This window comes from Tursiops truncatus, chromosome 4, assembly GCF_011762595.2.
Source record: "Tursiops truncatus isolate mTurTru1 chromosome 4, mTurTru1.mat.Y, whole genome shotgun sequence".
Lineage (NCBI taxonomy): Eukaryota > Metazoa > Chordata > Mammalia > Artiodactyla > Delphinidae > Tursiops > Tursiops truncatus.
The window spans coordinates 10145095-10169340 of NC_047037.1; the positions used below are offsets into that span (position 1 = coordinate 10145095).

A 24246-nucleotide genomic window follows, 5' to 3' on the forward strand; every position below is an offset into this window, starting at 1 on the left:
AGGAGTTGAGTATTGAATATAAGGGTTATTGGGTATTGGAAATCATCTTTAAGTGTAATTCTCAACAGTTGTAAATGGAAAGTCCTCTCCCCCCAAAAACAACCACCCTATTTGTTACGCAAAGAGATCACATACCTTCCCGAGATCTGAAACTCTCAGATCATTTTCATCTTCTAGAAAAACCATCCCAGGGTTCTCCAGGGTATTTACAAAAAGAACAATAAAACATTCATTTCTTTAGCACACTGTAATGGAAACCATCCCCAAGTACTTAGTTTCACTGCTCTGTTTACTGTGAGGGTTTCAAATGCCATTAGGACTGTGTTATATTTTTGCTGGTCTGGAGTCATGGGGACAGAAAAGGGGTGTTTTTTTTTTTTAACTAAGGGTTAAAACTAGGACAGCATTGGTCCAACAGCGCCAGCTCAACATTTTGTTAAAGTGCCTTTCATTAATGTTCTGGAGGCCTGTGTAAGTCAGGCAGTGGTGGGGAAAAAAAAAAAGTCATGGATTCTGGATGTTAACGCAGCAATGTGGTGTGAAGGGAAACATCTGCTCCTGATTAAACTTCTCTAAACTCAGGTTCTTTTGCCTCAGTCACTTAACTGTGGTGCTGAGATTTGAGTTCCATGAAGACTCTCAAACACATTTTCCAGAACATTACCAGGAATCTTAATAAGCCCTTGAGGTTCTTTGCCCCCAAGCTTATAATTCCAGGGTCACTGCTATTACCAAAGGATAAAATTGGGGCTGTCAGCATCAGCAGTTCCAGGATTCTAGATTCTAGCTGGTTCTTTTTTTCTTTTCTTTTCTTCTCTTTTTTCTTTTCCTTCCCTTCCGTTCCCTTCCGTTCCCTTCCCTTCCCTCCCCTCCCCTCCCCTGCTATCCCCTGCCCTCCCCTCTCCTTTCCTTCCCTTTTCTTTTCTTCCCTTTTCTTTTCCTTCCCTCCCCTCCCCTCCCCTCCCCCTCCCCCTCCCCTCCCCTCCCCCCCCTTTTCTTTTCTTTTCTGGAAATGCACTGTCTTAGGCAGTGCCTTTTGAAAGAAGCCCCAGTGGAATGCCCAGTTATGAGGCATTTTTTTACTGTGATGACAAGTACTGATATTAACAAATTGTTTGCCTCTGCATATTTTCCTTCTCCTGAGGGGAAGATTGACCTGGTTTGTTACGAGATGAACTGGAAACCCAAGGACTGCCAGGTACCTGCAGCCTCAGTTTTCTTCACTGTTAAAAATGATACAAGTAGCGAACAATGTGCACATTCCACAATCTCAAATGAGTGTATTTGTAAAACGTTATTGGCCCCAGATGGATATTTCCTGAAACTGTAGACTCATAGAAGTTTCCTTTCAGAAGTAACCTCAGATTCTGCAAATTTGATCTCCTGACTATTCACTCCTTGCATAAACATTTACTGAGTACTTACCAGGGACCAGGAACTGTTTCAGATGCTGGGGACAAAGCGGGGGACAACACAGACAACATTCCTGCCCTCACGGAGCTCTCATTCAACTGGGAAAGACAGACAATAGTTTAGAAATGTGGAAATAAGTGATACGATGAAAATTAAACAAAGAGATGTGCTGAAGAGTGACCGGGTGACCATTTTTTAGGTTGGGATGTCAGTGAAGGCCATATGGGAAGAGGGCACCCTGGTGACAAGGAGAAACGAGTCGTGGGGAGGGGAGGGAAACAGCATCCCAAATAGAGGAAGCTGCAGATGCTGAGGCCTCAGATGGGAACGGACTTGGAGTGTAAAATAGTGAAGGAGGAGGAAGTGAAGGAGGCGTGGGGTAGGTCTCACGGGGAAAGACAGGACAGGAGAGCTGGCAGAGGGGGCGGAAGGACTGCAGGACAGCCAAGTCCACTGCCGGTCTAGATGGAAAACCCTGAGCTGTTCTTTTTGTGACCGTGAGTGGACTGGAGGGACTTGACCTTTGTGGGAGGGGCTAGCCACAGAAAGCCAAGGATGTAAGGGCAGGAGGGATGGCTGGCGGAGGGAGCGGGTCCCATGCTGGACAGCGAGGGGTGAGGAGAGCTGTCACCCGTGTGTTTGGTACTTTTTAAAAGCAGCTTTCTCGGTCCTCACTGCTGGTCGCGTGTAACGAAGTGACCCTGTGTCTGGGTTAGCTTGGACAGTTCTAGCTCATGCCTGTCGTCACAGACTAATTATTGATAGCTTCACCTTTTGCTTTCAAAAGTGTCAAACTGTTTAAAGTTTGCACGACAGTTTACCAATGTTTCAACACACCGGAATCTCGTGGTGTATCACCTTTTAGTCCTGGACTGCCATGTCTACTCTGGGTCTCCCGTCTACCTCGCCCATCCTTCCCCATGGCAGGTGTAAGCTCTTCTGGCCTCTCCCACGAGCCCTGCGGTGACTCCCGGGCCCCCAGCCACTCTCTTTGCCTCCCTCCTTTTACCCTCCTCCCCCATTCATACCACATCCTGTGGAAAGATTAATTTTGCTTGGAAAAGGGCTGATTATGTCACTGCTGCCAGAAACCGTGATGGCATCTCATTGCCTCCAGAAAAGAAGTCCAGACTCTAAAGATTCAGCACTCTCCAAGATCAAGCCCTGGTATTTCACAGTATAGCTTAGAGTGTAGAACATGCTATAGTAAATACACGCTGTGTAACAGGTGGGAATATGGACTCTGAAGCCAGGCTGACTAGGTTTGAATCCTACCTGCCGTTTGCTAGCTGTGTGCCCTTGGGCAAGCTGTGCAACCTCTCTGTGTCTCAGTTTTCTGATCTGTAACATGGGGATAAGAAAGAAAATCGACTGTTATTGTTACAAAAGGATGAGATGAGTTAATCCACGCAAAGCCCTTAGAAGAGCTTTTGGCACATGGTGAGCTCTCGGTAGATGGAAGCTACTGTGATTATGGATTTTTGGTGCAGGACGTTTGTCCTCTGCGTAACTTAGGACGCTTTCTTACCTCTTTGCCTTTGCTAGCCTTGTTCCTTCTTGGATTCTTTCCCCCAAACCATTCCGTATGCACATATTCTACCTGTGGGTCAGGTTATTTTACCAACCATGGATTTCAGCAGCCACAAGACTGACAAACCGTGAAGTCTGTTGCACATCCTTCGACTTTCCCATGCGACTCTGATGAAAGTCTCTTTAAATGCTTTGCTGACATAAGCTTTTGAGGTTGATTTCTCCATTTTCTTTGTGGGTGTGCACTGGCCTTAGCGGAAGCCTGGGGGCATCTTGTAGCCTTGGTGGGAGATGCAGATCCTTCTGAGGTCCTGTGACTTGAAGGTCCCTCAGTTTTCCTGCCTGGATGATGCCACGGTCTTTGCTTTTGCTCCAAGATCCTCTTCTGAGCACGTCCATGCAAAGTTCTGCTGATGGGCAGACATTGAGGGAGATTAGGGATTTGCAGGGATCGTGCAAATCTGCCAGAGGTGACCCCTGTCTGCCCCAGCTCATGACTCTCTGTTGTGTCCTCCTGATCTGGGTGCCTCTGCTCTGTGTAGGGGAAAGCTTGGGGGTTGGACACTGACTCCAGAAAATATTCCTAAGAAATAATCTTCAATTTTACCTCAGTAAAGCTGAGAAAAGAAATCTTGAGCAGACCTGATGGAGATAAAGATAGCCCGAGAAAAGGAGGAGAATGGGCATCTCTGCAGACAAAATAACCTGGAGCACTGACACAGGTTCCACTTTGACCAAAACATATCAACACTGTTGTGATCGGTATGGCCTTACTTGCTCAGTTTTGCTCAGCTTAAGTATCGGTTACCTTATATTCTCTTCTTCACGTTAGTACACGTGGGTACGGAACAAATTTCAAATTTTATTTCCCATCAGATGATGTGTCTACATGACAGATATTAAATATGTATTTCTTCTGCCCTGAAATTCCTTTTCTTCTGAAAGCTTCTTTGTTCCCACAGTCCAGCTATGTGAATTCCATAGGAGCGACCCTAACAATGGCCAGAGCTGATTGGCCCAGAAGTGGACACCTGACCTAAGCTGAGCCAATCAGAGCCCTTCCCTGAGATCTTTTACTTGTGTGTAGCCAGGAAGTTTTTGACATTCTATCTCCAGTGGCTAAGCTATGAGCAGAAAAACTTAGAAGTTGGCAATGGCCATAGTTTCTGCCACATGGAGAAAATTGGTCCTGGAAGAGAAAGAAGAATGATGCTAACAAATAAAGAAAAGTAGGGACAAAACCTGGAGCAAGTTTCCTGACAGCATCCTGGAGATGCTGGTCCCAGGTCTTCCTAAGATCCTGCTCTGGCCCTACCCTGCTGGCACTTGCTCTTTGAGACACAATTGGATTGCTCCCCACAGATAGGTCTCTCCTTGTTCACCTCTCTTTTGCATCTCTGATTTAGACTTTTGACATTAGGTTGGGATCTTCTGGTGGGTTGGTTTTCACGGGGCTTTAGAAATTAGTTGAAGATCTTTGAGGGAGCTTAACAGCACACCCCCTCTTAGTTCTATTGATTTCCCATGAACTACATTTTCAGTGAACAGTGAAATTATAGGCACAATCTGAGTGAAAGAACCGAATCAGTTAACACAGGTAAGGAAGGCCAGTAAAACTCCTTTTGTCAGGACTACCTTCCCTGAACCACCAAAGGATGGATTTGTTCTCTGCTCCTACCCCAGTGTTGGACCCCATCTCTTCCTTTTGCTTTTAAGGGAGTTTACAGTTTTCCAAGTTCTTCCATCATTTCCCAAGCTTCCCACCAAATCACTCCTAATAGCAGAGGAGAATAAAATAGTACCTCTTCCTTCAACCTCAGCCTTGCCAGGGACTTAAGGGGGCAGACGGTGGTCCCTCAAACTGAGCATAGGCAGGTTGAGAAGGAGAGATCACATGGACTCTTCAGAGTCTCTGAGTTGCCCCTTGAGTTAGATCAACACATATTAAACTCAAGGCGTCAGGGATAGTGCCTATTTGCCTCCCCAGCACCTAGTGCCCAGCACATAGTAAATATTGAGTAAGTAGTTAGTGAATGAATAAATAGGTATTATTATCCCCATTTTATAGATTAGGAAACTGAAGCTCAGATAAATCAACTGAGTTGACCAGTAACATAGCTAGTGAATGTCAGGGTTGAGTCCAAAGCTTTAGGTCTCAAACTTCTTGTCTAGGGCTCATTCTGAGACCTCTCAGTCACTGAAAGAGAAAACCACAACACCAGAGGTCTACATGATCTTTCCTTGTGGCCTCATAACGGAGCTAACACACAGCAGCACTTGGTCAAAGTTTCAATTCCTGAGGCAAACTGTTAACACGTCAGAACTAAAGGCAGCTTCAGACTTGAGCTAAAACCCATGTTATTTTTGAACCTCCATTTTCAGAAAGCTGGTACAAGAGTTTAGGCGACAGAAGATGAGAAGGGTTGTGTGTGTGTGGTAAAATATTCACCGTAAAGACTCATGTGTAACCGTGCAACCCAGAACAGCATTTTTGCACCTGTTCTTGACATACGGTCCATGCCTCTGTTTGTAGGTTCCCTATGTATGTCATGGATCCCCAAAGGCTTTAAAATGTCAGCTGTCATGAAATGGTGGCCCATGAGTTATGAGGAGGGTCACAGTGGGCATTGGTCTGGTCTAGGGTCCATTTGGGATGTTTGTGTGTGTGTCTTGGTCTTGACCCTATATTATATGCATCTGCAGTCATTACTGAAAGCTCTGTTTCCATTGCTCAGTATTTCATATGGTTTATTATGCCCCACAACAGCACTGTCTATCCAGTAGAACTTTCTGTGACGATGGAAATGTTCTATATTTGCACCAAATGTTCTATATTTGCATCCAATACTGTAGTCGCCAGCCACAGAGGCTATCGAATACTTGAAATGTGGCTGGTGTGACTGAGGAATTGAATTTTTAATTTTATTTGAATTAATTTAAGTTTAAATAGTCATAGTTGGCTAGTGGCTACCATGTTGGATAGTATAGCTCCATATTTTTAAGAGGTCAGTAAGTTTCTGATTCCTAGCACTAATTAGCTCATTATTTATAGGGATTCCAGTAAGTTCATCCTAAAGTTAGAAACTGCTTATAACTTATAGAAATTAAATCTAACAGTTACAGATTTAATTCTTTCACCTCAAAATATGGTGGGGAGATTTCTTTCACCTGGGCAGTGGTGACTGCTCTCCACCTTCTTGTACACTTCCGCCTCTCCATGGGACCTTTAATCAACACCAGATTGAGTCCTTCTTTGTTCCTGTTTGGAGCACATTTCTCTCCCTGACTTTTGGGAGCTCTTAGCCATGCCTTCCTTTCACACCCACTCCGCTTGGAGTTTGGAGACCTCTAGCAGCCTGCCCTGTGTGGTCTTCTTCCCCTCACTCCCTTCACCTGCTTTTCTCCTCTATGACATTTCTCCAGAGAAACAACTCATAGGGCTATCCATCTGTCTATCTGTCTGTCTATATCATGAGACTGGAATTGAGATTGATTTATTTTAAGGAATTGGCTCATGTGATTGTGAGAGCTGGCCAGTCCCAAATCTGCAGGGCCATTTGGCAGGCTAGAGGTTCGGGTGAGAGTGATGTTGCAGCCTTGAGTCTGAAGGTTGAAAACTCAGGCAGATTGTCTGGAGGCAGAATTCCTTCTTCTTTGGAAGATCTCACTCTTTGCTCTTAAGGCCTTCAACCGATTGGGTGAGGCCTACCCACATTATAGAGGGTGATTTGCTTTACTTAAAGTCAATGGACTGTAGATGTTAATCACATCTAAAAATACCTTTACTGCAATTTCTAGGCCAGTGTTGACAACTGGTCACCGTAGTTTATCCAGGTTGACACATAAAATGAACCATGACACCTTCTTCATTAGATTCAGACCAGATTGTCCTGGACTCCCTCTAACCCTTCACCTGTGCCATCTCATATGGCCTGTGGGTAGTCCAGTTCCTACTGACCCATCAGCAGAAGTCTTTTCTGCTCCTTTTCCTGTGTTACTTATGTCTTTCATTTTTCCCAAACTCAACCCATGTCCCATTTCTCCCTAACTGGTTTTACCCTAGTTGATAAATGTACTCTAAACAAATATGTGTATAAGACCAGACAAAGTATATATTTGCACTCAGACGCAGCAGCATGGTATTCATTTTGAGAGTAGGGTAACAGACAGGACATCCTAGAGTATCAGGAACTATCCCAATGTCATGCTGTTATCTTTAATCAAAATGATTCTTGAAATATATAACCAAAGATGACATCATTTGCCAATGCATTGAGCCTTTATAGAAATAAAGTTTTCAAAAAGAAAAAATAAATCTTTTTCACATCATGATCTCTGGTTTTAGGTTGGGAAAATATAGTTACCATTGAATTTGTTCTTACTCATCATAGATCAGTTGAATGAAGTCTTGGGTCAGTTGAAAACGTTAATTTTTGATGCCTAAACCAGCAATTGTTACTCCTTTAAGTGTTGGGGGTGGGATGGTTTTTAAATGCAGCAAACATGAGAAAAGGTGGATGAGGGTGTATTTCAGTTTAAACTCGTATCCGACTGGGCATCTTGGCACAGGTTGGATTGTGTAATGTGGAAGGCGCACCAGTTTGCATTAAGACACTCAGAGTCAGATCTGGGCTTTGCCATGATCTAATCACAGATGTTAGAGAAACTCTTTGGGCATGCGTGTGACAGTCTGTGGGGAATTCCTTACCCAAAGTGGCTTGGATATTCAGGATTTGATCTTCTGTATGGATTCGATTCCACCATCTTGAAGACCTGGTGTAGCTTGAAGTCATGGTGGTGTCCAGCCGCTGATGAGCCCCTGAAAGTAAAGGGATCTGAGATGTCTGGAGAACGGGGGAGGGATTCCAGAGACATCGTGGGATAAATCTGGCAGGATGTGGTGAGCAGTTACACAGGGTTACAGAAAGGGAAGAACTGAAGAAGATGCCTTTACTCCAGTGTGAGGGACAAGGTCCACAGTAGACCCATCAGCTGTGATCATTGGTCATGTAGGTCTGAGCTCCAGAGGAAAGTCAGGACTGGAAAGTCCAAATTTGGGAATTATTAACATATGACGAGTGGCTAAGTCCAGGTGAGTAGAGGAGGTTCCCATGGGGAGCTTGGGGCGAGGAGAGCTGGTGGCCAGGGATGAACCCTGATGAACACCATCTAGTGCCCACCTTTCTGATGTGTGTGAGACTTGCTTAATGAAGGTTAGGAATGAATAAATGAATACACGAGTGAACGAGAAACAAACAGGATTCAGTTTGACAAACACAGTCAAGTGACATTACGAAAAAGAAAAGAAAGTCCCCGTTCTAGGATAAGGTAGAAAACCAAAGGCGTCAGGGCCCCGAGGGTCTAGCCAAATACTGATCTTTATAAAATCTAAATGCGGGTCGTCTAGTTAAAAAAGACTACTCACCCTTTCTCGTAAACAATTTGGCAGCCTGTACCAAGCCTTGGAAAAGCTGATATCCCTTGACCCATTAATTCCACTTCCAGGAATCCACCCCAAGGAAGTAAATAGAGCTGCAGACAAAGATTTGTGCATGAAGGTGTTTCATATTCTTGAGACACACTTTCCCTGGAAGGTTTGAAATGGGGAGGGGGGAGCATCTTTACCATTTAACTTGAGCATCTTTTTAAGTTTTGATACTGTGCAGTACTAGGTGCAGGATACCACATTTTCATTAATGTTTAAGATAAAAGATGAGCATTCAAAGAAATCTTGTGCTTTGCCCTCAGACCCTCGACCCTCACCTCCTCTGTCTCAAGAGTTACTATGGGGCTTCCCTGGTGGCGCAGTGGTTGAGAGTCCGCCTGCCGATGCAGGGGACACGGGTTCGTGTCCCGGTCCGGGAAGATCCCACATGCCGCGGAGCGGCTGGGCCCGTGAGCCATGGCCGCTGGGCCTGCGCGTCCGGAGCCTGTGCCCCGCAGCGGGAGAGGCCACAACGGTGAGAGGCCCGCGTACCGCAAAAAAAAAAAAAAAAGAGTTACTATGGTGCGAAAGTTAAGGACCTGTTGCTGTGGGGCAAAGTCAGAGCCTTTGTTGGCTTGGTATTCTGTGACATCGATGGTGTGGCCCTTGTGATTTCCAGTCCAGCCTCATTTCTGCGCACTCCTGGCTTCTCATGTCATGTTCCAGAAATGTTTCTAGAAATTTCTTCAATACTCAGGCTGTTGCACACCATCAAGCCTTTGCCCGTGATGATCCATCCATCTCTTTACCTGCACTGCCCTGTCCCTTTTATTCACCCATCTGGTGAACTCCTATTCATCCTTCAAAGCCTCCCGCAGATTGGGTCCCCTAATAGGATTTGTTCAGCACGATATTTTGGGGAAAAAATTGAATTTGAATGTTGTCGGTGAGGCATGCACATTCCAGCTCTGCCACACCCCTCACGTCTTCTAGTTGTATTGCAGTCTTACTCCATTTCGTTTATTACAGCCCTGACCTGTGAGAAACGTCTCAGTGTCCCCTTCAGGCAGAAGTAATCTATACCTTTCTATACCTTTATATTCATTATTGCGCTTAGCACCCTCTATGAGAAGTTTCTGGAATATTTACTTTTTTCAATTATAAAGGTAATATGCATGCTTATTAGATAAATTTTGAAAAATTACACACAAATATTATACAGCTGTCATACTGTGTCTGAAAAGTGTAGAATCTTGATTTTTTTATATAACATTATAATATAAGCATTGTTGTGCCATGTTAGTATAATATTCTTAAAGTCTGTTTACAATAAATGGCTGAATCTTTTGAGAGTCAGGACTCCTATTTTGTATCCCCCAGAACCTAAGTGTGATGTCGGTTTGAGCCAGTATAGGGACTTAATAAATGTTTGTTGGAGTCTAGGGCTGAAAAATCAATTGGTCTCCATCCCTACCTTCTAGGAGCTCTTCTGGGAGAGGAGACACATTTCCACTCATTATGTAATGCATTCATTCATTCAACAGATACTTATTGATCACCTCCTATATGTCAGACAAATTACTAGCTCATTACGCTTCTCTCTTCTTGACCAGGAGTCTTTCCTTATTTCGTTTGGGACTGTGAAATCCCTTGCATTTCTCTTTTCGCTTGTGCTGCCAGGAAGCTCAGAGCTATGCTTTGTACATATTACCTTCCCTCAGCCTAAGGCTCTTTGGTATAATTATCTCCTCAGTCTTTTCTTTTAAAACTTTTGTGACCTGTGTGTTGTTTTAGAAGCTTTCCAAAACAATTTCTAAGAGTAGATAGATATCACAGATTAATGGGTAAAAAATGAATTTTCAGGATGGAAAGGATGACTTTAAGTTTTTTTTTTAAGTTTTGAAGCATGAATTGAGCCAACCATGGGCATTTGTGTGGGCACATACATATCCAAGAACTGGATGCTTTGACATGTATCCACTTGACCTTGTACTTAAGAGAATGAACTTGGGCCCAAGCCAGACCTGGCTTTGAACCTGGCTACCCACAGCTTGCTTTATGACTTTAATGTCTCTGGGCCTCAGTGTCCTCATCTGAAATGAGGATCGTGATACCATGCAGGGTCATTCAAGGGTTAAGCAAAACAATTTATATGAAGCGCATAGCGTAGGGCTTGACACATAGTAGGTCTGTGATAGATGACAATTAATACTGTTGTTATCATTACATCTAGCACAGGCTAGACCTTACAGAAAGACTGGGCTGTACATTCGTGGAGCTGCTCCAGGCCATTTTCTAGAATGGCCAGTGTTGAACTAAAATGACCTCCTGTTTTATGTTAGGGTGGGTCATCCGGGGAGGGCTGCCAAGGCTTGCTTCTCCTTTAGAGAGTAGCTCCGTGCTGGTATTTCTTACTAATTCTCAAATGACAGGAGATGATCACTGCAGAAGCCTCGAGATTTTCTGAGGTCATCCACTTGGGGGTTGGTGACTAAGACTCACAGAGCTCTGAGGTCTCCACCTCCTGATTTATTTGTAAAGTGACTTCAGCCTTCTTGCCCAGAAAGTCCCCTAAAGCCCATCTTCTAGTTTTGGACAGCGCTTCTTGATTTTATTCAGCTATTACTTTCAGTTTGTTTTTCCCTTATGACTATTACACTCAATTGCCTGGGGTATATTTTAGGGAGGGGAGCGTTCACGGGGTACAGAGCTCAGTGTGGCCATCCGTCCCCCATCTTGAGGCTTAGGAGGTGAGAAGGTGCCACCTGTTACCTGGACTGGATGGTGGGTGCAGAGTCATGGGTCGGCCCAAAGTGATGCCCGTGGGCTGGGTGTGGACTGATATCCTCAGATGTCCCCTCTTGCGGGGCTGCGTGCGTCAGTTATTGCGCGGTGGTGATTCTCCCCACCTCTGTCCTTCTCTGCCAAAACAATTGTTTCAGAGAGGAAGCTCTTTGGGTCATAAAATGTCATCTGGTAGTTAGTATATGGTTATATAGACGTATTGAGTTATATAGTAGCCTGATGAGCAGGAAGTAGGTGATTCATCAGAAAAAAAAAAATAACAAGAAAATAAACTCTTACCAAAATGAACTTCCTCTTTCAGGCACTCTTTGTTCCAGCTCATCCTTTTAGAACCTTCTTCCAGCTTCTTAGAAAACAATTGTCAATCGGGACTAACACAGTGTTTCAAAGAGAGGCCGTCGCAGCCCTTCATAGCCAAATGCATTATTTTTCCATAGTTTAAAAAAAAAAAGCCCCACACTCTCTGTCTCCAGTTGGGCCAGGGTTGGGGTGTGGACGCTGCCTTGAACACACGGAACCTTTGCCAGCTCGAGAGACTTCGTGTTCAACAGAAATGTCCTCCAAGGCCTCCCTGAGGTATTTCGTTGCCCCTTTGCTAGAACATCCCATTCACGTGTTTCCCTGTGTTCTGTTTGCCTCACAGATCCAGGAGGCTGCGAGTCGGGGCCTGAAATTCGTCGGGGTCATACCTCAGTACCACTGCCCTGGGCACTCGGCAGGTGGCAGCCCCCCAGCGGATGCGCGGGATGCGACAGAGGAGCCTGGCAGGGGTGTGGCTACAGAGAACCTGGGGGCTGCCGACGCTCCGGTGGGGATGGACAGAAGCCCAGAGCCCGGCCAGGGCCCGAGAGGGGAGGCGCCCACCGCCCAGCAGCCCGGCTCGCCCTCGGGAGCCGGGGTTGGCACAGAATCCCCTCCCTGCGGGGTGAGCGAGACTCTGGATGGACCGGATGGGGACGCACTGGAAGGGCATGGAGAGCCACTCTCGGGAAGTAAGTATGTCAGTGCTGGGACTCTGACCCGCTGAGAGAGAGGCTGCTAGCTTGTCAGTAATCCCCTTGGCACTTTAGGAAAACGAATGGAACTAGAGTGTAGAGGGAGCGGTCCATCAAACAGGAGAAACTGTCAAGCTGTTTTTTGGGCCTCCTGACTGTCTCCTGCCTGAAGCTGTGACTTCCAGGGGTGTGGAGGGGAAGGGGGGCGGGGCAGGGGGCAGAACCACGTGACGTTGACTCGTAGTTGCTCCAGATGGTCACGTGTGAAGTAGATTCTAGAACGGGAGGTCGTTTCTCCCGCACGCTCTTGCACTGCCCCTGAGTTACCCCGTGTGAACACAGGAAGTGTGAACTTTGCTGGGCACCAGTGCAGAAAGCAGCCTCCACTTTTGGACCCCTTGTTTTGAATATCTGCCTGAAGAAGGAAATCAAGAAAGCCAGCTGAGGACAAGTTGTGCAGGAAGCTGGTGATTCAGCTCACCCAGCTGTAAACAGCCAGATCTCAGGGAGTTGTATAGTTGACAGATGAGCACCGTGGAAAGAACACTGCCAAGGAGAGGCCACCAGTAAGCGACTCCGCTGAATCACATTGTAACGGCCGTCAGAGCATGCCCTTTGGGTTGGGGATTTCAACTAGCAACACAACAGGGATGATGATAGCCAACGTTTATTAATACTTCCTGTGGACCGGGCGCTGGGTCAGCAAGCTTTCCTATGACTATCTCTTCATTTTTCCTATGATGTGGGTGAGCTCTTGCATCATGGCCCATTTTACAGCTGAGTAAACTGAGGTTCAGAGAGTCCATCTGTTGCCCAGGCTGGAAATAGATCTGATGTGTGAGCCCAGGCCCGCTCTCTGCCTGGTCTTTCCTGTGTGGTACTCAGACAGACGAACAAGGTTTACTGAGGCCCTCAGTCTACAGGGAGCTAAGTTTCTCTTCATTTCCCCGTGATTCCCTTTCGTCTTCCTTCTCCAGGAAATCTAGCCTCGAGCCATTTCCTGAGAGCCAGGCCCTCGTGTGAGCTGCGTGGCCTCTTCTAGCCTTTGGGAGGTGACAAGTGACAAGACTGACAGGAGGTGGCCATAGGTCTTACGAAGCCTTTCTCTTTAGGCCTTCCTGGATCATCTCCCTGGTTAATGTTACTATTTACGTACTAATTCTTGAAGTTAGCCTCTTAGAGATGACGAGGAACTATTTATACTTTGAGAATAGAAAAGAGGGTGAGGGGCTTCCCTGGCGGTCCAGTGGTTAAGACTCTGCGCTTCCGCTCCAGGGGGATGCAGGTTCTATCCCTGGTCGGGGAACTGAGATCCCTTAGGCCGCGCGGTGCAGCCAGAGAAGAGGGTGAAATAGTTTTTCTTGTTATGTCAGTAGTTCCTGGAAAGAAAATTGTGGGCTGGTTAATTCTGGGGCTTGTTTGCAAAGTTGACCTTGGAGGGGGGGTTGGCAGCAGCCTCAGTTCTGAGAGAGATTAGGACTGTTTCATGAAAGCCTTGATCCTTCTTAAATATGTGCTGAAGTAGAGGCTCATTTGGGGGACTTCTGCTCCCACAGAGTAGCTGAGAGCACGTTTGGGTCCTGTGGGTGCCTCCCAAGGAACAGCCCAGTCTTATTTCAGAATCCCCCATTTCTGCGTGGCTGTCGGGCTGAATCCCAAGAAGGAGGACTGGCCTCCTTGGAGCCCCTCTGTTGTACCATCTCAGGCCCCGGGAGGGTGAGGGCTCAGGGCATCACAGGCCCCAGGAGAGAGGGCAGGGAGCAGAGGGCTTAAGAACCACACCTCCCGAGCAAGATACCCTCCTGTGCCTCAGCTCCTTGCCCTGTAAAATAGGGATTAAAAAAAAAAAGTTTCTTGGGCTTCCCTGGTGGCGCAGTGGTTGAGAGTCCGCCTGCTGATGCAGGGGACACGGGTTCGTGCCCCGGTCCGGGAAGATCCCACATGCCGCAGAGCGGCTGGGCCCGTGAGCCATGGCCGCTGAGGCTGCGCGTCCGGAGCCTGTGCTCCACAATGGGAGAGACCACAGCGGTGAGAGGCCCGCGTACCGTAAAAAAAAAAAAAAAAAGTTTCTTGTAGAAAGGTGAAAGGAGAGATGCGTTTAAAGCACTCCTAAGTGGCGGTTCCTATGACTGGGGTACAGGCTGTGTCGTCCTGACCATTGCCCCCACCTCTGCACAGAACCCTGCCTTCGAGAAAGGGGGCTCTTGGTACTGAGGGTCCCCTCAGGAGTTTTCAGATATTCCTTGTTCCAGAATCCACTTTTCTCCAAGATTCCTTCCAGACTTCCTGCCTCCTGGGGTTGAGTTAACTGGGGAGACTTGTCCTGGGACCCACCGCCCCAGGTCCCTCCTGCTGTCCTGTGACTGTTCCCTCGATCACTCAGACACTCCCCCCATCGCTGGGCACACAGAGACCACCCCCGCCCCCCGTGATACCCCAAGTGTCTTGGCCTGCATCTCATTTCCCCAAGTCCCTGTTCTCTATGAGAAAATCAGTTCCTGCTGAGGAATAGCAGGTTAGGGTGTGTCTGGAAGTGGTCAGCCTAACAGAGCATGAGAACTCCAGCTGTGAGGGGCTTGTAGTGCCACCCAACCCCCAGTCTTGCTTGGTAGGCAGCTGTGTGTGTCCGTTGTCTGCTCGTGAGGCTGGCACGGATCTCTCTGCACAGGAGGCCACAGGTCTCACTGTTACCCTTTATTTCTCTTTTGGTGGAATAAATGAACCTTTGGGTCTTTTCCATCAGTCAGTGAACACACAGGGGTTACGAGTGCACAGGCGTGGCCTTGCAGGGGATGGACAGTCGTCATGGTGACAGCCCTCTGAGTGAACTGTTCTGAGCTCTCCCTGTGTGTCTTGACTAGGCTTCACAACAGCTTTGCGACAGAAGATGCTATTACTACCCCCGTATCACAGATAAGGACAGTCGCCTGCGTGCCCTCATAGAGTTAAATGTTATCTCCTAGTCTGAGCATTAGTTGAGCAACCATAGTTTCAGCCTCCCAGAAGGCCGGCTGTCCAGGGACCCTGTCCCCATTCATAGCCCTCAATTGACCCCAGCTTCTCTCCTAATCGTTTTCCGGGGAAGTCTTTCCTTCCCTGGGAAGTCCATGCACCATCACCCGCCCCGTCCCCAATGCCCCCTCCCCGCTGCTCACTCAGCTTTCACCTCCCTTTCTCTCAGGGCCCCCTAAGGAGGGTGAAGTGTTTTTACTCCTCTCTCTGCCAGGTGGGCTTAAATAGGCAATCACAGCAAGACAATTAAAAAAAATCCAGAGGGAGCCTCCCTCCTTCCCCCTCCCTTTCCTCCTTTAATTTGTTTCCTTTATAGGAGCCTGGGGGAGCTGGTGCGGCAGAGGCTCCTCAGGAGGGCTGCCAGGGAGCTCTCATCTGGAAACAGGGCAGGCCGCTCCTCCCCCTCCCCACGGGCTGCAGGGACCGCTCTGGTCCAGGGGTTCTGCTCCCCATGCTCACCTGGGTTTCTTCCTGCTCGTCCTAGGGGACTTCCTGTAGGTTTGAGGTCAGGCCGTGCAGACATCACCTGAGCCTTGCTGCAAGCTGCTTCCCTTCTCACATCTAGCTTGCCCCAGCCTCTTGGTGAAATGCAGAGCACCTGGGAAGGACAGGACCGCGTTCCCATGCCACGTTCTCCATGCACTTCTGTGCTGGAGGGCAGCTTCCTTCATTCCCCGCAGACAGGCCAGTGCACGGCAAGGTTAGGGAGGTGTCGCAGGACGGACCCCTAGCACTTCTCTCCTGGCCTCCAGCATTCCCATCTTGTCTCTGTCGCTGAAACTTGAGCAGGAGAAACAAGGAGGCCACACAGGTTCACGCAAAGTCAGCTGGTTCTCACTGGCACCGAAATAATAATGCAAAATCTTCCAAGAGTTACCCTTCCTACCTGCACCTGCTCACTTAAAATGCCTACAGATGCAGCCAGGAACCCGAGCCGGGGATTGCAGTGACCTTCTCTGGAGGGGGATTCTACTCAGCAGGCCTCCTTGGCAGGCAGCTTCTTCTGGGGGGATGCCCCCTGAGCCTGCCCTTGTCCTCCCGTCCCGGAGCCCCCAGAATAGTTCTACCCTGTGGTTCTGTCCCCCACCCCCAATCTGCCACCATCTTCCTGGCCTTTCACTCAGTCCATTAACAAATAGCTCTTGAACACCTCCCTGCCCGCCCCCGCCCCCCCACATGCACATCGTCATTGTCAGCTCCCGCTTTCCATGCGCCGATGAAATTAGCCTCGTGTTAGATTTGGGACACAGCCCAGCATTGGGGGTTTGGAAGAGTTTTGGCTTTGCCACTTACCAGCTTGTGATTCTGGGGATCCACTTAAGGCTTCTGGGCATAGAAGGGACACCGTTCCCCCGTGGAGGCTGGGGTCACGTGAGATGATGGCGGTGGTGGTGGCCCTCATTAATACATTCCCGTCCTGTGGGCCGCGGACATCCTTACAAGTGAGCCCCGTGGATTGCTGTGCAGACAGCGGGTCCCACGCTTGGCCTGGCAAGCAGGCCTCCCCCAGGCCCAGAGGTGCCTGAAGCAGCCTCCTCCCAGATGCAGGGATCTGCATCTGAGGCCCTTCTGCCCTCTCTTCCCCCAGAGACAGCCACAGCCTCGCCTTCGCAATGACACCTTTCACCTTAGCTCCCCTGCCGTGACCTCAGCAGACCCGAGGTCCCACCCAGCCCGGCTCCCAGGCCAAGTCTGATGCCCACTTGTGCCTTCCAACTTGCCAGCCTCCTTCTCCCACTCTGGCCCTGGGAGCCCCATGCTTTCAGCCAGACTCTGAACCCTTTCTTTCCTGCAGCCTGGAGGTCCCCTGGGATGCCAGGACCCACCTGCTACCTGCAAGTTACCACCGCTCTGGGGCTGCAGCTGCAGACAGACTGCAGGCTTCCGTCCCGTGCCTAAGTCCCTACTTCCTGGCACCTGCCTCAGAACCGGGCGTCTACCTTCTTCCTCCTTGTTCCCAAGGAGCTTGGCAAGGCCTGAGCGGACCTGGCTGGCAGGCCGGCAGCGCCCAGCTGGCCCCGCCTCCAGGCCCACGTGCCCTCCTCCCCCTGTCCACCTAGCTCCTTGCCCTTGTCTGGCTCAGGTCAATCCAGCAGACACAGGTGTGGCACCTGCCGTGTCTTCTGGACTACCACCTTTTCTGGACACAAAGGATCTAAATGACACAAGGCAAGCCCCCCGCGCCCCCCCCCCCACCCCATGTCAGGGGAACACAGCAAGACAACGAGACAGAAATAGAAGTGCAAGACAGAACAGTCTCGAAGCTCCTTGGGTGCCCTGCCAGGCCAGTCCTGCGGCCATTCTCAGAAACAATGCCTTCCCCCTCCTTTGGGACTTTCTGTCCCATGTCTGGAAAAATCTTCCAGCTGGGGTCATGGCAGAGTCACAGAGCAGCTAAGAAAATGTAAACAAATTTGGTCGTCTTTTTGGAATCCCTGGTGACTGCTCCTGTGAGGATATGTATTGGAGAGTCAGAATATTAAAACATCAAAGGGCATCGTTTGGGGACAGTTTTTCTTGGCTGGTTTCCATGTGAGTAGAAAGACGATTGTGGCCAAGGAGGCAGCGGGACAGAGGAGTTTACTGAAGGCTTGGGCATCTGGAAGCAGGTTTCTTCCAATATTTCATTGCTGCTCATGCTTTGGAGGCTCTCGATTCCAACAGCCTTTCCTTTTCCTTCCTGAAAAATTTATTTCTGGCTCTGGCTTTGGTCCTCCTCCCTGGGGAGGATCCAGACGGAAGGCAGGGGGCGCTGTCGGCACCCCACCATCCACCTTTGTCTCCCCGCTCTGTCTCCCCCTGCCCTGCCCCGCCCCCAAGCATGCTTCTTCTCCTTCTGCCTTCCCTTGTTCTGTTTCATCATGCGTGTGGGAAAGTTGTGGTTTTGTCTTGCCATGTGACTGGGGATCCTTCTGTGTGATCAAGTGTTGTCCTGTAGTTTTGGACTTGGGCCACTTCTCAGTTCCCCACTCATCCTCCCGTGCAGAGGCTGTGATTTCTTTTTCTCTTTGTTGATAATTCGTATGCATTTGTGCTTGACTGTAGCAGACCATGGGGACTGGTGCTCTGGCCCACCTTGGGGTCACCTGAGGACAGCTTTCCTAGCCTCTGCCTGGGCAGATGTCCCAGGGAATGAACACCTCAGGAGTGGCCTCCATCCCTGAGGACAAATGCCCGGCTTCCTTGCCCCTCATAGAGCAATATGGGGTGTGCGTATATGGTGTGTCAGGTCCCCAGGTGCCGTGACAGTAACCCGCTCATCAATGCAGCCTTCCTTGGCTTTCAGCTCTTCTCTGTTTCTCGTCCCTGCTCTCTTGCTCTGTTTCCTGGGATTACTTCCCAAATGAACGACTTGCACCCAAAAGCTTACAGGGTCTGATTTTGAAGCAATTGAAATGCAGTCAAGGACTCGCTAAAGCATGACTTACCCTCTTTTGCCTTTAGTAGCTGCAGGTCTTATTTGAACCACTGGCACCTTGGACTGGAAAACACCCAATCACTTCCTGTCCCACCCCCACCCCCCAGCTCTAATCCATTGCTTGATTTCCCTCCTTTGCAAACCTTCTGTGCTGTCTGCATGACCCCATTCCTAAAGTGTGTATCTGAAAGTCACGAAATAGTCTAGGGATTGCTAGCTCCATATACCAAGACCTAATTTCTCCTGCGAAAGCACTTACTGGCTGGATTGTAGATGGCTTCCTGAGTCAGGTAAGCGGACCCAGAAAGGTAATTTGGGCTGGAGATGATGAACAGGCCAGCGGTGGTTGTTGAAGATCCAGGTGGCCGTTTGTGAAGATGGGGACCCCTCCTTCCTAACTGGCTCTACCCCATGGATAGCTTGAAAAGGCCTCCCTGTCGGCTTCACCGTTGCTGACGACGAAGTCTGTGGCCCAGCAATGCTCCCCAGAGGTCTCTGCTGGTGCTTGCTCATTTGGGGCTGTGGAAAGCCTTCCTTTGTCCCAGAATACAGTCGCCCTGTGAGATAATTTGAGGTGCTACGTGGATGGACATTCTTGGTGTGAACATGCCTCATCTTTCACTCCTGTTTACGGCAAACGGTAGTGTTTTCCCTTATGGTCGTGAAGCAGAGTTTCCTGTTTAAGTGCACTTATTTAGATAAAGCAGAGTGACTCCATTTTAAAAAGTAATGTACTCGGATCCTGGAAAAATTGTGAAATACTGAAATATGGGCTGCAGTGTCCCAGAATGTGAGTCTAGGCGAGGTATCTCCTGCAAGGAGCGTGGAATGTCCTTTGTCCTTTTTGCTGATGTTAACCATTGTTTATGACCTCTAAAATATTTCTTCGGAAGAAGGGTGGGGACTTTCTTATTATCCAAATAGATATTTTTGGAAACCAAAGCATATTCCTGACTAGCCTATGTAAGCAAAGCTTTTTAAACTGGGTGGACTCTGATTGCTTGACTAAATGAGTAACGCAAAAATAGACCTCCAGACTTCGATTGAAATTCCAGGTATTTGCTTCCGGAGGCTGACACTGCTCGCTCACGGCCAGCACCGTGTGTCGCAGGAGGCGAGGGTCAGCTGCCGGGTGTAGTGAGTATTGATTTTTAAAGAACTGAGCTATAAATGAAGGGACGGGAAGCAGAGCCTCACTCTCAGGGCCTGCCTGGCTGTTTGAGCGACCTACCACTCCAGGCAGGAACCTGCATTTACTGGAATGTATTTATTTTTACATATCAATGATGTATTTTTGATGGACTTGATTAAGTATTATGGGTCTGGCCCCAGGAAACACCACTGCGGTTTATAAATAGTCCGTTCAGGGATGTACAAAGTTCCAGGAATTACAGCAGTATTTTTGTCTTTATGTGCCTCTGTGCACTTACTTTTTTTTTTTTAAGACCAGCTCTCGCCCCAAAATATGTCTGCTTTTTCTTCTAAAACACACCTTTGTATGAATTTCTGGAAATGTCTACTGTGTCCTTCTCTCAAACACCTAACCGTACAAATGAATCCCAGCTAACAGCTATATGCCAGATTCAAAACCTAAGTCCTGTCGACTAAAAAATGCACAACATGAGAGTTGCTAGTGCGTTTTATTTAGGGCAAAATGAGGACTGTAGCCTGGGAGACAGCGTTTCAGATAGTTCTGAGAAACTGCTCCAGAGAGGTGGGGAGAAGGTCAGTGTTGGACATGATTTTAGTGAAGGGGGACCTGCAGTGGAGCACACATGTTGGCAGAGGCTGGCTGCTAGTCACGAGAGCAGGTGTCACTGTTAATGATTTTAGTGCTTTTCTAGATACGAGGAGATGCAAGAATTGGGCTCATAGTGTCTTCTCCTGAAAATATCTGACTATCTAAGGGCTTGCTCTGCCAGTTTTTCTCAGAGTACAGAGGGCCTCCTTCCTGATCTCCACGCTGAACGCCTTTCAGGGTGTGTTGAAGGTCCATGGCTGCAGTGGCTAGTGACCTCATCCTTGTAGAGGCAGATGACAAGTGCCACTTTTTTGTTGGCCGTCACCTTAGGACTCAACCTTTGAGGTCCATGTCACTTTTAAGGCACCCTAACTTACTGCTTAGAATTGGGGGTTTTTTGTTTGTTTGTTTGTTTTAATTAAAAGAAATTCTTTTTGGCCACACCACGTGGCACGTGGGATCTTAGTTCCCCAGCCAGGGGTCAAACCCGCGCCCCCTGCAGTGGATGCACGGAGTCTTAACCACTGGACCACCAGGGAAGTCTCCGGAATCAGGTTTTATTATTAGGTAACAGTGCAGCCTAACAGAACTTTGGCCTTTGATATCGCTTCTTCAGGCTCCTGCGAGATCCCGTCAGGCCCAGTGAGGCAGTATGTCCCCATCTGACCTCTTCTCTCCCTACTGTCTTTACAAATCCCAACAGAAATGGAGATTTTCGCCCTTTTCAACAAACCGAAGGGCCGTCAGAAGTGCCGGCAATACTATCCCGTCACCATTCCCCTCCGGGTCTCCAGGAATGGCCAGACGGTGAGCAGTTTGGATGCCAATTGGCTGGAGCACATGAGCGACCACTTCCGGAAGGGCGGCGTCCTGGTGAACTCGGTCTTCTCCCTCGGCTTGGTCCACGGTAGGGAAGGCACAGCCTACCCCTCGGGGGGCCCTTCTGAACTCTGCTGCTTCCTCTTCCTCAGAGCCTGCCCTATTCAGAAAGCTCTGTGGCGGGTCCGCATGCTGCGTCTGATTTCTGATGAACACATCTAGAGGAATCTTCCGTAAAGCTCACCAGCCATGTTCTGCCGACCCCTGCAGGAGTCAGCCAGGTCTATTCTAACATGACAGAGAAGGGGGAGCAATTCTGTTTCATTGATGATGGTGGCCTCGATCTAGGTTGCTTTTAAAACCTTTTCAAAAGGTTTTCCCAGGGTTTGTTAATTACCCCCAGGATCATGCCACTCTCAAAGTGCAATTTGTTTGTAGACACCGTTACAGTTTGAAGCAACCATAGCAGCATCTTGGAATTCACTGCAGAGAAGCGAATTGGTTTCTGTAAGCTCCATGGGGATACGCACTGCTCCTGGGTCTCTCGGCACCCAGTGGCCCTGCCAGTAATGGATTCCCTCTGGGGGGTTGCTGCCTGGGTAGCGCTATGGGTGTCAGCTTTTCTAAGGCAGAGAGAAAGTTTGCCCAAAGTGGGGAGACGTGTCACAGGCAAAGAAAGGGTTTTCAAGTTAACACGAAGGCAAGTTGAGTTGCTAGGGGCATCGAAACCGGGAGACAATTTGGGGAGTAGGGCCAACCTGCCAGCATGTGTGCAGGCTGAGGGCTGCCAGCCAGCAGGATCCCGAAGTAAGTGAAACGTAAAGTAACGCCAAATCCGATGATCCCAGCAAAACGTGGCAGGGGGCACTGACAGCCCTGCGTCTTGGTCGTTGAGCAGCTTTCTCTCTAAAAATTAGCAGCGTCAGGAACAGAGTTTGGATGCTATATGACTTGCGACCCTTGAGATGCTAACAAGCATCCTTGGAAGAGACATCAGTCTTAATTCTGAACGTACATACGTGCAATCATCCAAAATCTTAGAACATTGTACAGTGCGAGTCCCTTGTCCCTATCTTAGTAGCAATATCTAATGTTAGTATGTTCATATAGTAGCAGCAGGCATTGTACGGTATCGTGGGCCACGACTATTTGTGGATGGGTGAAGGACATAAGAAAGGTGACGGGCGGTCTCGTAGAACCCGCTGTGTCGACGGGGCTGTTCTGTATGTGTGCTGTCCGGTATGGTAGCCACCAGCCATCGGTGGCCACTGACCACTGGAGATGTGGTAAGTATGACTGAGGAACTTAATTTTTATTTTATTTAATTTTCATTAATTTAAATATCAATAGCCACGTGCAGCTCATAGCTAGTGTATTGGACAGTACAGTTCTAGAGTATATTTTCATTAATACAACTAAGGAAGTCAGTTCCACTCCCTGGCGGCAAGGTCAGTAAACTCCCTCTGCTCCAGGAGGCTTTCCCTGGGTGCCTGCGGAGTTCTTGGAAGCCAGGGGTCGTCCCGGCCTATTGAAGATGCACCGTCCAACACCAGGGTGTGTGCTAGGGCCAGATGTTTACAGCATTAGCTGTAAACATTAGCATTAGGGGGGCCAGGGAGGAACCCTCCACCCCCTGCTTCCTGCAGGGACACCCCGTTGCCCGTCTTCGGGTGTGGCAACAACAGCTCCTTTTATCTCCTCTTGGGCCCAGAGGGCCTCCCTGTGACTGCGTATCTCCCTGGGAAACTGATGTTAGTTGCACTAACATCTTAAAGATAGATAGGGAGGTGCTGGACATGGCAGCCACCGAGGCAGCCACGGGTCATGTCCCCACCTTGGGAGAACTGGGGTTTCAAAGGGGAAGTTTTCTCTCTTGCCTGCGCGTGTCAGAGGCGAGCTGAGCCCCAAGAGAGGACACCTTGAACTTGAAAGTTCACGCTGCCGTTCGTCGTCTGTCTAGCCATTCTGCCTTTGGCAACCAAGGCTCCGTTACCACCTCCACTCCTCCCCCAATCCCGTTCTCCAACCTTGAGTCCAAAAACACAGCTAATGTGTACAGTCTTGCTTCAGATTTGACTGGAGTGTTGGAAATGCTGTTATATCCTCCCTTGGCTTTAGCTGCATGAAATCCAGCCTTCCTGCCTTGAAGACAGAACATGAAATTTTCCCTGGCAAGTGCAGCCGAGCAGCCTGCGCTGAGCCTGTGACGGCTCCACAGCAGGGCTGCCCACACGTCGGGCTGCCATGGCTGCACATCCCTGTCCCGGTGACGGCTGCAAAATCCTCAGAACAAAATGCATCTGAACCCACTCAAAATTCAAATGCGATTTCACCCCGACGTTTCTGATAGGAGGGAGCGTGTGACCTGGGAGAAGGGCTTACTGGGTTAGCGTGTTGCTGCTCTAGGAAAGCCCAGGCTTTCCGTTGGCAGGGAGGAAACATGCATATGTTCTTTTCCCAGAATTAAAAAAAAAAAAAAAAAGGCAAGCTAATCATCATTATAAAAAGAACCTATTTCTAGTAGGTTAATTAGTGTCCTTACAAATAAACCTGGCAGAGCTAGGAGCACATCTTTAAGCTGTTTGCCATCTGGAAAAGCATCAGTCTTCTTAACTAGACATTTGTGCTTCAGAATATTTTCCACAGGGTCATAAAATGCATGAGAACTTTGTCCCATAAGCAAGGTGATGTTTAGCCCGAATAATCCAGTTAAGACTCCATCTTCTGTTTTTGAGTCTTTACCTCCCGGGACATGGAAAGGCTTATACCATCCTCGAGTCGGGCTTCTGCTTGTGGCCTCCTGGGTGTCCCTCCTGAGAATGCCCAGGTGTCCTGGGCTGGGGAGGCTGTGGCCTTGGGGTCTGGTAAACTTCAGGCATAGGTGAAAGAGCAGCAGAATGATGGGAACACGCCCCTAGCGGCTCCTGTGTGCTGGTCCTCGGCCAAGCAGCTCACACAGCAACTCCTCTGATCCCCATGGCTGAGTGGGGTGGGTACTGTCGTTAAGTCTGCGGAGACCGAGACACAGAGCACTGAAGTCATTGCCACGGTGCCCAGCTGCTAAATGGCAAGAAAGTGGTTGGAAGAA

The 24246-nt window shown here is 48.7% G+C and overlaps 1 protein-coding gene across 3 annotated transcripts in view; it reads left to right on the forward strand.

Moving 5' to 3' along the window:
• Window positions 1-24246, forward strand: part of RFTN1 (raftlin, lipid raft linker 1) — a 204621-nt gene that overhangs the window by 128780 nt on the left and 51595 nt on the right. For 2 of the 3 annotated variants that reach the window (XM_019934416.3, XM_033855280.2), the window contains exons 5-6: window positions 11817-12165; window positions 21043-21246. In XM_019934416.3, the coding sequence (XP_019789975.1) occupies window positions 11817-12165; window positions 21043-21246 (553 nt within the window). The remainder of the gene's footprint in view (window positions 1-11816; window positions 12166-21042; window positions 21247-24246) is intronic. The other variant, XM_073803679.1, reaches the window with a different exon arrangement.